We start from the raw sequence: 13,011 nt of genomic DNA, 5'->3' as shown, positions 1-13,011 counted from the left end.
TCCGCAAAGTAACAAACAACCGAAGGATAAAATTCGATATTATTATAGCGTACATATGGCTCGTGCATAATATGGAAGTTTAGGCGGAACTAGGCTGCTAAAAAACATTCCGCGCGGACAAACACAAGTGTGGCGTGTTTCTGACGCCACCTGAAACGAAACCATGAACGCGGAACAGACGGAGAGGTACACCGCTGACTTCAGCCAGCGCACGACGTTGCCTTCTCGGCTGCACGGATAAGCGGTGCCTGCCTTGCAGGGTAACAGCAGACGGGAGCAAAAGCAGTCAGCAGAAGATCGAGATCAGCGCCCACGTGACAACGCTCGCGCGGCGGGTCTGTGCCAGCATACATAAGGCCGTAGTCGAGCTGTCTATGGTTTAGCATTAGTGAAGTTTGCCTTTGGGGTGCGACAGCATGGCGCCCTACCATTTTCTGGTTACAGCAGTAGTAGTGGTAGTTACCGCCTTCCGAAGCGATGCGACGTCCTACGACGATCGGTGCTACGGGACGAGCGAATGCAGAAATGTGGAATACGTGGAATGTGGTTCCACGCAGTGGTACTGCCCTTGGTCAGCAGGCGGTCACTGGGAACATGACGGTACGTTCGTAGAAACTTGAGAAATTGAGTTGGCGGTAAATTTGAACTTCGTACTGCGCCTCACTTTTGCCGTTCGGTAATTGTACGCAGCTAGAAAATGCATATCGGTGTGGGTTCTTGCATACGGAGCTCCGATCTATAGTTTCTGATTCATCTCAAAATGGTGGATTCTCAGATAACGTGTTCAAAAGAGCGTGTGCTATTTCTTTGCGTTGTTTTTTGGGGGGAAGAATTCTAGCGTCACTAAGAGCGATTTTTTATGACTTTCTGGCGCTTTTATACTCGGTAGTCTATGGTCACTGAGATGTAGCTAATGAAAAACTTCTTGTTGTAGAAGTGTATGCCGCAATGGCTGACGATTTCCAGGTATCACAGGATGGGGTGGCCACCCAACAAATTATTTATCAAGAGGGATTAAATATTACAGTCGGCTCCCGAAATTCGAAGTCGCTTAGTTGGAATTTTCGGTTAAGTGAAAGTGGTGTGCTCATACCGCCAATTTTACATGCAATTCAACAAAAAAAAATTGCTTGCCAATTGAAATCTAAGGGCCGGTTAATCGGGTATTTTGAAGTTATTTTAAATTAAAGGTATAGAGGGGACTCTCCATTCTTGATAAAATTCAAAATTTTCAAGCACAACAGCGTCGTTGTCTGTACTGATGTTCCCGCCTTCACAACTGAGTCAGTGCACAGTTGATAACGCGACAGGCCAGTACAGACTCGCGCCAGCGTATGCATCTCTCTCTTTTGAGGTTCTCAACCATTCATTTTTGCACTCACAGCGCCGGATTAACAGTTTGTGCGGTGGACAATTCAGGCTTCTGCTTTAGAGATAACTCTCAACTACCGTGGCAATCCGTGTCGCACCGGAGACGAAGGTCAAGATTCCTCCTGGAATCATGATGGGCGACGTGTTGCGAGCTAACGACAATGCGGTGATTGCGCTTTTTTTAAACAAAGCTTTTTACCTCTGCCCTTCAAGGGTTCTGTCGCGACTGTTGGTGTCAACACAAAACTCCTGCGAACACAGAAAAGAAGTTACTGGCACTGCCAGGAATCGGAACTGGAGCGAATAAAGTAACCGAGCGAGAGCCCGTTGTCTTACCGACTGAGCTACGAGCCCACGCGGAGACGGGGAAGACAGGCAGTGCACTCACCACGCACATCCTGCGTTCCTGCGTACTCGCTCAGTGCCACGTGATAGCGTCACGCGAACTCTCGCACCCCTGCGCGCTCCGCCCCCGGCACGTGTAGCGGCCATGTGCGCGCATTGCGCATGCGCTAGTAGTTGCAAAAATTAAAGGAAGCTCACACCAACGCATGGCACTTCACTTCTCCGTCTCTGCCGCCGATCTCATTGCCTCCGTCGGCGGCGGCAGAGACGGAGGAGAGGTGAGATCGTCTAACACCGGGTTTCAGCTTCCTTTACTTTTATAGAAAAAGTTTCCACTCATGTGCTTCACCAATGCAACTCAACCAACCACCGTTCGTGAGTCATGCATTGATTTAACCTTAACTAAGAATATCCCTTTGAAGTAATAAATGGTGTGGTTAAGTGCATTTGACTTGTCTCTGCTTTCAGTATTTGTAGAGCCACGTGAAAGAATTTAAGTGACGTCGCATGGGTAGTCGTTGTGGGTGCCCTTTACAGCTTTGCTTTCCAACTTCATTCACAGGGTGGATTGACGCGCATTTTTGCTCAATTGGAAGTTCCGTTAGTTCGATGTTTTGTTTTGTGTTTGTACGAGGCGCCTTTCCTGACTACACTTTTAAATAAATCTGTAGTGGTTCTGTGTTGCGCTGTTCTCTGCCGAGCGAAGCAAAAGCCTCTTTTGTATTTGTACTTTTATTGTATTTTAGTATTATTTTTATTTTTCTTAATAGTTTTTTTTCTGAACCTTTTTTGAAGCCTTGGTTCCCTTTTATTCAATGTTTTTATTCGCGTTAACCTGTGATAGCTAAGCTGGTGGAGGATTGTTCCCAATTTTATTTAATTTGTTTCTGTTTTATTTAAATTTTTTTAATATTTTTATTTAATTTGTTGTTGAACATAAATTTTTTGATGTGGACTTCATATTAACGGGATTTACTTGTAAGCAGCGTGTCTCTCAGGGAAATGTCAGGAATAGAACTCGCCGACAAACGTAGGACTTTAGCACAGGCATTAAATGACCACTGAAGGCCTTGTGCGGCAAGTGTTTTACCGGCATTTGCGACAGCAAAAAAAAAAAAAAAAGAACAAAAAACGAAGCTTCTTTCTTTGATTCTGATAGCGCACGAAAGCCGCTTATACGTGCCTCGTAACGCCGTCAACGTTGTTCAGTTGTCAAAACGCCTTATCACCATCTGCAATCAAAAACGTTTCCACCTGCGAATGTGTACGCTAATGTTGACATCGATGGTAACCCGTGTGGTAATACAACTCCAATACAATCTTCGCTTGACATTTGAAAGCCAGTCACGACAATAATATCGATGCTCCAAGAGCCGTGTTTTTTCGCAGTACGATTACCAAACGCTCCTAGAACAAAATATAACCGATATGTGACGAGATAAGCGCATATTTTAACTATTTTAAAGCTGTGTTAGTTAATACGTTAAGGTCACCAGCAGCAATGCCGCTGCCCTGCGTCGACCTATGAACGTATCGTCTTCGGTCACGAATTTTTAAACAGTGGGCCTAACTATAACGTACCTCCCTTATTAATTGTTTTTAGTGCCTGCCACCGAGCGAGGCAAGTCGGGAGAGTTCGTCGCTCTTTCGGCTGCTCACTCATTCGCCTTATACACTTCGGAAGTGAACTTCGGAAACGCTCGTGAACCTTGATGTCTGAACTTGCGACACTATGTTAAATGGGCCGTGAAAACAAAACACGTGTTTGGTTCATTTACAAAACTATTTTGTCCCAAACACAATAATACTAACTTTATCGCGAACTTCAAAGAAATAATCAAGACATTAGGGAAAACAGGCCAAGTAGTGGCGACTTCCGAACCACTTGCCGGGGATTTTTCTGTCACGACACAGAAGCTTGTTTGTGCTATTGGCACCCGCCAATCAGGGCCGCCGGCAATAAATAGGACATGGCGATTTCAGTGGCGCCTTTATAGTTCATACCACAAGCTGCATGCAGCACTGTGAAGGCTACATCGTTGTTAATATTGAACGCCCACTGAGGGCGTCGCCTAACTCACCGCGAAGAAAAGCGAGAATAGGCGCCGGTGCCTTACGCTTCCACCTGCCGAGAGGGGAGACTGAGAGGTCCTTTCAAAGCCCCTTTCACGGTGAGTTAGGCGCCCTCTATTAACAACAATGTAGCCTTCAGAGTGCTGCATGTAGCTTGTGGTATGAACTATAGTTCCGTTTCATCGTGTCGCTTGAACGCTAATGTGCAGTGAGCGCACTAACAGCTACGCCATTAGTAATTGTCTCTCCTGCCCATATCACTCCTGCCCATATTACGTCCCTTTAGCGCGAAATTTGAAAGTTTTTCGATATTCCCCTGGTTTTTCTTTCAAAAAGGCGTCTTTCGTCGCTGTAATGGAGCTGAGTGGGTTACCAAAGGCCAGTTCTTTCAAGTTGAAGGAAGTAGTATTTTGTCTTGATGACCCCTTTAAATGGACCCTGCAACACTTTTGATAAACGCTTTCACTCTTTCGTTCGCATCTGGAAGCACTGCTAAAACTACAGTTATAGCCAGCACGGAGCGGCACTGCGTGATTTGCTCGTCGCACCAGATACGCCTTCCGTTTCTGCTTTGTTTTTGTGGCTTTATTTTTAAAGTTGCTATCGAAAAGCGTTCATTGCTGCAACTGAAGGAAATCGGGCCAACAGCCGATGCATGGCCTTAGTAATGTAATTCGGGCCGTCGAAGAACGTCAAGATTGGGAAAGGGAGAAAAATCTTTTTGACGCAGTTTTCAAGTTATCTGATGAGCATAGAGCCGTAATTTCTGGCTGAGGTAATTTGCGACCCCCTAATCGTTGTACTGGGTGTGTTGGGTGACTACGTTCTGCATGCACTTAAGATTTCAGAAAAAGTTGAAAAAAGTGTTGCAGGGTCCGTTTGACGATGGGAGGGCGGCTGTGTTATCACGCAGACATGACCGATTGCAAGTATGGCGTCCACGGGTGCGTGCAAGACTGGTGCAGCTCGGTGCCAATATCAAGGACCTGCGTTCCCTCCACGACCTGCGGCACGGGCTACACCTTCAACACCACCTCCAAACAGTGTGTAGGTGAGAGCATCTTCCCATGCTCGAAGCGCTTTAAAAATTTCCCGGTGCCCTTAAGTCCCCTTACGTGCTTTGAAGACGAGAGCCTCGCGATGCTTATTTACACCCGCCACCGACCGGGGCGGTTCCGGCTCTACTATTGTGACGGGTACCTTATATATGCGTGCGGAAGCTCACATATACGTTACGTTATTTTGAAGTCTCAGTGCTATATCGACTTCTACTCGCACCCGCCTTAATACATCTAAATTCACTTTAAAACACCCTAACCCCACCTTGATCTATATTAACCCACCTTATTCTACCTTAATCCCGCCTAATGATGATAGTATTGATCATTAATTAAGCATAATCTTATCTTAAGCGGTGCTTTACCACCTTATATCATCTTATTTAACAGCTACCCACCTTAAGCCTTTTTTAATTAATCTTAATTGACAAGAATACCGCCTTAGTAATCACTACTCAAAATAACAAATCCCTTACTTAACTTTGCTGGTCATTCATCATCTCTTTACACAGCTGGCATGTTTTGGGACGTTTCTTGCCTTCCTTGGCTCACGTGGGTTTTGTACCATTCGTGTCGACGCCGCGCTTATTCAAGGTCACATTCCAAAAAGATATAAATGCTTTTGCTTTAACAAACAGGGTTTCGTGAGCTTGATAAGACTTTTACAAAAGTGCATGATCCGTTGGAGTGCTCGATTTAGCAGCAAAAACACCGACCAGGCTTTGTATCAAAATGTTGAAAAGAACTCTCGTCCACTCTTACCTGTTCCCACCAAACTTCTCACGACGCCACTTCTTGAAGTCCACTTTCAGTTATATTGAGCATGCATAGAGTGAACGATCCTGCCGCACAGTTTTTGTAACGGTAGATTATGCGAAACCGTAGAAGGCTTCCACGTACAGCTGTCGTTGTAATGCCGCTGTGATCATATCTCTGAGGTACTAACATAGAGAGCAGTGATTGTTAACTGAAAAAAATAAAAGTAGTAAGTTAAAGGTTGGCTCGCTGCAAGCAGGCCGTTTCCTGTATGTCTTCAACTTTCTGCGGGCTCTTTTGGCGCTGTTTAACCTTCAAAACACGTAACTAACGGTCAATTAGTTACGGCTACCCTAACTCATATAAGGCAGTTAACAACGCATTCCCTTCGCGCGCAAGATCAGTATTCCGCTCGATGTAATTATTCTGCTCAAATAAAAAAACTGCGCATTTCGCGCTAACAAATCTACTTTCGATGTCGGTTCCTAGCAGCAATTAAAAGTGCCCTAAATAACCCTGCCTACTTTGCTCCACCCGTGAGCCACAGCACCTTACCTATTCGACAAGGCCCTCCATCCGGGCCACGGAAAATTGTCCTGAATACTCCGCCGCAAGCTTAGGCGTCATCGTTCTAGCCAACGTGTGACCAAGGTTCGTTACCCGGTAGTTTCATTAAGGCGAAAACCTTAAGTGCCCCATTGTGCAAAAAAGGCGCCGTTGCTGTTGTTGTAGTAGCAGTCGCCTGTCAGGAAAATGACGACCGCAGTAAAGGAAAAATAAGTGAAAAACACACTGATGCTCCGCTGGGATTCGAACCTAAGGACCCACACTAGCAACCCGACGCTCTAGCGACTGGATGATGATGATTATTATGCCCTCAAAGGTATTGGCCCGTACCCACAAGGGAGAATTGGCCAAGGCTAACTCACTTGTTGTAATTCGTTAGGACCTCAAAATACTAATTTATTTTCGGAAAGACAGAGGCAGTAAAATGAAACTGCTTTATGATTAAAATTCCAATTACCCATTAATAGAAAGGTAAGCTTGAATAGCATGTTGCGCGCGGTAGAACAAATGTTGCCATTGTTGTTCCTTTCTTCGTCGCATCTGTCCACTTGGGGGATTGGCCCACATTCGGGAACTTTAAGGTGCTCATTTTCCGGCTTCACAAAATTCGCAAAACTGTGAATCGGGAACGTAAAAGTTGTGGAACAGTGCGTCCCACGTGCCACCTGAAAGTGATGGCATGTGATTGGCACACCAGTCGTGAAGAACCCCGATTCTAGGGGAGCGGTGGCGTATGTCTGCTTGCTGAAGTATTTGTGCCATTGTAGGAAAACAACGAAAGTGGACAGAGAGTCGCAAACACAGGGTAGCCGAAAAGAAGCCGGTCGAAGTAATTCGTGCCAAAACTCAAACAAAGCGAAGAAGGAGGCGCAGGTAGGATTTAGCAGTAAATGAACCGTTAATAAGTATCGCCAGGCTTTCCATTTCATAGCACGTAAGCAGACGTAAATGGACCGAGGAATTTTTTATTAACTTGTGCCTGATTTCAAATAAAGCCACCCTATATAACACATCATATGGGCATGCCCACAGAAACCTCGTTCACCTAATAGAGCATTAAACATCAGTACTCAGGAGCAATGGGAGGCCGCCTTGCTCAGCTCTCACTCCGACTTACAACAACTACTAGTCCAGCTGGCGGAAGATGCCGCTAGGGTCCACGGGCTCATGGCCGCGATCTAACGGGGAAGGCTAGGTGACTTCCTCCCTGTCAACCCCTTTCTTCTGCCAGTTTCGGGGTCAAATAAAGTTCCTTCTCTCTCTCTCTCTACCGCCCGTAACATACACTGCCTTTGTGTACTTTTGTTATGGCTTGTAGGTTTTTCTATGAAGTTCGTTATATTTGCTTTGTTTTCGATTATGAATTAGTTTTAACGAGTGGTTGTGCTTCTCTGTCAGGTCTGTTCACGTGATTCTTGCCCGAAAGGTTATGACTACACATGTCCCGTGCCTACATATTTTTTTAATTACGTACAGTAATCCCTCGCTATAACGAAATCACTTTACTCGAAATATCGCTTTATTCAAATTTCTTCTGGTCCCAACCCAAGCACACGCATTTTAGGCCTCATTACTCGAAGCGGACGAAGAGCTTGACCCGCTTAGAGCGAAGTGGCGAGCGGAGGCGTCGCCAAGCAGCGGCGACTAAGCGGCGAGTCAGGCTGTCAGAATAGCGGGTCAACGTAAGCTGGTGTTTCCCCGACGATTTCCTCGAGCCTGTCATGCTCAATTACCCCCATATGACTTTAGACAAACGATCGAAATTCCTGGTAGGGCCATTGAATTTTGTTCCTCGCGAACACCGACACTCGTTCCATAGAATCAGCAGTGTCGTCGACAACAGCGCACCAAAAAACTCTTGTGTCGCAAACTTAACTGCTGTACAGCTCGGGAAAAAATTGTCCAGTGATCATGCAAGCCTCTAGAACAAAGCCGGTCGGATTTCATGATTGCGCTGTATGGACACAATGAGTCGTTTTTTTTACCTCAACAAACACAACCTCAAACTTGAGCCAATGCGTTTGCGGCGCTTTCCAGCGCGAAACTCACGTAACATTCCGTGACGCCCGCACGCCTCCTATAAAAGAGGCCACCACCACCGCCACTTATATGTGGGGCGACCGCAGCGTCATGCCACTCGGGCGTGTCACTCGGTGTCACTCGGGGCGCAACTTGGATGTCATTTCGAGTCCCCGTACTCCGCGCTCTCGCCATCATCCACGGAGTGGAGATGCTGCCATTTTGGAGCAGCGGTTGCTCGCGCCCAGCAAGAACTTGAAACAGCCAAACCCTTTTTGCACAGCCTTTTTTGCACCCGAATAAAGTTTTCCTTCTCTGAATACATTGTGCTTCGATTCCTCACAGCTGTGGCGCAATTAAACCTCAAATGATTTAGCTTTTATCGAGTTGGCGCTTATATCGAAACACTGCTTATAACAGAATTTTTGGCCGTCCCGCTGACTTCATTATAACGAGGGATTACTGTACTTGCAGGAGTATGCAGAGAGTCCAAAATGTGGCACAGTACAATATTTATTAATGAAGGCAAGAACTTGACAAAAACCTTAGGCCCGAAAAATGGATGACAAAGATGGAGTTTTATGCGATGTAAAATGAATGCAGACATTACCACTAAGTACGGCATGCTTTTCCAGAGGGAATCGGGTGTTTAATGTACGAACTACTCAGAGGCCAGTCCGTGATATTGACCCCTAACTTGAGTTACCCCGCATATTACTTTTTCAGGCATAAACCAGAGCAGTTCGTGAAGAAAAAAAAAGCGAATAGCGCGTGCAAAACGCGCGTACGTTGGTTACGCTTCCACTCACACATTTCAGACTTCCTGTACAGTTCAGTCACGAAATATTTTTGTTGCCCAGCGTCGTCTTTGAGTGACCAAAACTTCTGGTATTTTTGTCGTCCTGTTAAAATGGGGGGAGGGGGGGGCATGTTCAAGTTTCCATTCCTCTTATCATGGCATAAGTGGATACGTTTGAAAAGAGTTGATGAAGGCGTGGAGCTTAAGTGCCTTGAAGTTCGTGTTCCCAAAAGAAAAGTACTCACGTAGGGCGGTCGGGGTTATGACCTTCTGAACAATACGCCAAATGTGGCAAGAATTGGCTCTCACGTGAGTTTTTTTTTGGAGCAGACATCGACGAGTGCGCCACCATTACGCACACCTGCCGGGACGACCAGACTTGCGAAAACCGGCGTGGGGGCTTCACATGCAAGTGCCCTGTTGGATACCGCGTGACCCCCTCGGGCTGCGAAGGTCAGCATCCTATTAACTCTTTTTAGGCAGTACTGAGGGTTGTTAGCAACAAACACGAATTAATCTGGATTAAACATGTCTGATAGCGTACAGAACACAGCATAAAAGAGTCAACGAACATCGCTGGTAGCTTCGCCAGCTTTTGATTACGTTTCGGCTGTCTTTTTTTTTTTGGTACGAGTAATATTGTTCAATCTAGCTGTTTACCAACTTGGCTAGCAATGACTTCTTGTTCCTTTACAAAAAAAGCTCCTTTTGGGAGAAACGAAGAATTGCGTAAGAAATTTATTTGGACAGAAGAGTATTTTTGGGCGTCAGGAGTTGCCGAACGACGTTCAGAGAGGCTATACAACTTTTACATTAACTATCCGCCCGTTCGGTTATATGTGTACTAATATATTCTAGCTGTCGCATAAACCTAACCACCTTTCTTTTACTCCTGCCGCTATAAATGTCACTCAATGAAGCCAATCTTTTCTTCTTTTTTTCTGGTGAAGGCTTGGGTGGGGGTGTATGCTTAAATTTCAGTGTTACGCCTCCAGGGAGCCGATACACATTTCAAAAGGCAACCACATAGGCCGGGCCCAAACGTGAAAAATACAGGGGTATCAAAGTTAAGTCGACAGATTTTTTTTTTAATTAGGCGCTTAGCTTTACGTGAGGACCACCTCTACAATGAAGGTATGCGCCTCACTGTAGACACACAATGAGGTGGTAACTATTTATGTAGCTGGCTTAATTACCTAAAATTGAATAAATAACTTTTTACTGGCTGGAGTAAGCAGGAACGTTTGTATAGAAGAGTTGGACGCAAGCTTGTTTCCACGCAGTTTCATTTGGCAGAATTTTTCTAGCGCAATCGCACTCCGAGATATCGAACTGCGAAGTTTAATTGCCGTTCGAATGATTACGCACGCTAGAGAGTGAAGACCGGCGCAAAGCTCCCCCCTTTTGTGACGTGCCTGCTCTGAACGGTGTTTAGTTTGACAACGGGGTGGAGGCATAGGCAAAAGTGATAACTGCCACCCTTTCATTCTTGGCTGGTGTTATCGCAGTCTGCAGTAGGCGGAACCGCTATCGAAACACGGAACAAAAGGGAAGAGCCTTGCGCCGGTCGTCGCTGTCTAGCAAGCGTAATCATGCGAATGGCGATTAAATTTCGCAGTTCGATATCTCGGAGTACGGATGCGCTAGAAGAATTCTGCCAAATGAAACGGCGTAGAAACACGATCGCGTGTAACTTTTTCGATACAAACATGCCTGCTCACTGCAGCCATATAGAGGTAATTATTCAATTTTAGCTAATTAAGCCACCGAAATCAATAATTACCACTTAATTCTGTGTCCCCCTTGGCGCATAACCTCACTGTAAAGTTGGTCCTCACGTAAAGCTTAGCGCCTAATTTAAGAAAAAAAAAACCTGTCAATTTAACTTTTATCACCCTGTATAACGCATCAAAGCATGAAAAGCTAGATTTTTCTTTTCGGAGTTTATGTAAGCACTTTTTGTTTTGCTTTTTCAAAGCGATATGTTGACAGCGTACGTTGTTACTGCTGGTTGAAAGCAAATGCGGACGCCTGGTCATGTCGCTCCACTTAACTCATAGAGCGAGTGCTGGCAGCTGTCATGCACGTGTTGCAAGCGGTGCCCACGTATCCTACACTCCGAGATTACTGTAAATTGATGCACGCCCTCTCCTCCTGTTCGCAGACATCAACGAGTGCGTGCGTTCATTCGGCCGGGTGTGCTGCTTCAATTCCGAGTGCATCAACACACCCGGCTCGTACGAGTGCCAATGCAGGCCCGGTTTCGAGAAGGGCGCCAACGGCCAAACTTGCATCGGTAAGAATTCTCTTGTAAGCAGATGGACACGACGAAGTATTTATAGGCAGTGTTATAAAAATAAAGTCTTATATGTCTTGTTTCATTCCCCTATCAACGTCCTTGCGCGAACCATTGAATAAAAATAATCATCGTATCAAAAAAATTTTTCTTCCTTCGAAGAAAAATCTTTTGATACAATAGTACTTCACACGAACATCACACGCAAATGGCGTCATCCGACTGGCTATCCTCCCTACTGCCCATATTGCAACACTGCTAAACTAGAAAATCTGCCACACCTTATTTGACCTTACTATGCTTGCCAACCATTCCGCTCCATTCTGCTGAACTCCCTACCTATTCCAACCGAGATAACCACACGGCACTTGACGACCCCAATTTCCCCGCCGCCTTTGGGCGCTTTGTTCTTTAGTCTACAACCCCATCTGTGCCTTCAGGTACTGAGTCCTTCTCACCGGAATACTCAAATGAAATCCTCTTGCTGACCCCATCTCTCTCTCTTCCTCTTTTTTCCCAACTCCCCCTTACGGCCCCTGGGCCTTCCTATTAATATGAGACTTTCACTCACTGACTTCCTCCGGAAGAAAAAACAACGCTTCCCATAGCACCAGGAGCTCTATATAGCAAGCTTAAACTCGGCGGTACCACGAGGTCGCCGTCCACGCCGGTACACTGCAGATGAAGTGGTCCGAAAAACGCTGCCGAACGAGCGAACACACTAAAAGCGAAGCTAATTAAGCTAATTAAGGCGGAATATTTTCAGGGAGAAAGCGAATTTGAGTGGACGTCAATATAACGGTTGCCGGTTGAATAGTCACATCTAAATGGGAAGAAAGATATGTCGACGGTTGACGTGACTGTACAAGAAGAAAGCCGTTCGTGGGGAAAGGATTACGAGAAACAAACTAAAGCATGTGTCTATCTTTAATGCATTGCCACTGAGGCGTTCACCATCAAGATGTCTTAGTGATAACATGAAAGGGCCCGTGAATTTTTGTTTTCTTTTCTAAGATTTTGCAGCGTTCTGCGGGAAAAAACTACAGATTTAGTTTTTTTTTTTCGGGAGAAAAAGCTGCCGCTGTCACGTATACCTCTTCCAAAAGAGATTAACAAATGCATGTGGAGCTTGCGGTGCTTTTAATGTTGTGCACTCGAACAGAAAAACGAAAAGCACTGTCAAGATACGACTTTTGTTGTCCTAGAAGTATATCAGAGGGAAAAGGCTGACACTCTCTACCAAAATAACAGACTGAGTCCCAAATAAAATGTGTGTCTCAAGAAAGGAACATCAAAGGGCGTCGGGGAGGTGAACTAGCGAGAAGAATATACCTAAAATGCGAATGGTGATAGTCTGTTCCATCTTCCGTTTATTTTTCTGCAACAGACGTCAACGAGTGCGTCACAAACAGACACAACTGTGAAGGAAACCAAACGTGCGTTAACAGGCATGGCGGCTTCGACTGCAAGTGTCCCCTAGGATACCGAAAGAACACCTTCAAAGACTGCATAGGTGAGTGAGCATCAGTTTCAATCTTACCTCAGTAACAGGAGTACGGAATGTTAGTCAATGTCATACAACTTTGATTCGAAACTGTAGCACTCTTATTTCGGTAAAAAAAAGTACGGAATGTTAGTCAGCACTCCCATACATGTCGGATTGGAACCTGTAAAACAGACGTCAGGTAAAACATCTGTTATGTAAAAATTTGTTGCATGTTTACGAC

General features: G+C 45.4%; 1 protein-coding gene across 1 annotated transcript in view; it reads left to right on the top strand.

Moving 5' to 3' along the window:
- Positions 1-296: 296 nt before the first annotated feature.
- Positions 297-13,011, top strand: part of LOC144152446 (uncharacterized) — a 44,809-nt gene continuing 32,094 nt past the window's right edge. Inside the window, exons 1-5 of the mRNA XM_077683714.1 lie at positions 297-600; positions 4,703-4,840; positions 9,319-9,441; positions 11,153-11,284; positions 12,672-12,797. Coding sequence (XP_077539840.1) covers positions 417-600; positions 4,703-4,840; positions 9,319-9,441; positions 11,153-11,284; positions 12,672-12,797 — 703 coding nt within the window. The 5' untranslated portion in view covers positions 297-416. The remainder of the gene's footprint in view (positions 601-4,702; positions 4,841-9,318; positions 9,442-11,152; positions 11,285-12,671; positions 12,798-13,011) is intronic.

This window comes from Haemaphysalis longicornis, unplaced genomic scaffold (assembly GCF_048455015.1).
Source record: "Haemaphysalis longicornis isolate Haplotype H1 unplaced genomic scaffold, Haemaphysalis longicornis Haplotype H1 scaffold_9, whole genome shotgun sequence".
NCBI lineage: Eukaryota > Metazoa > Arthropoda > Arachnida > Ixodida > Ixodidae > Haemaphysalis > Haemaphysalis longicornis.
Note: the sequence above shows the minus strand (reverse complement) of the source record. Positions and strands in the feature narration are given on the sequence as shown.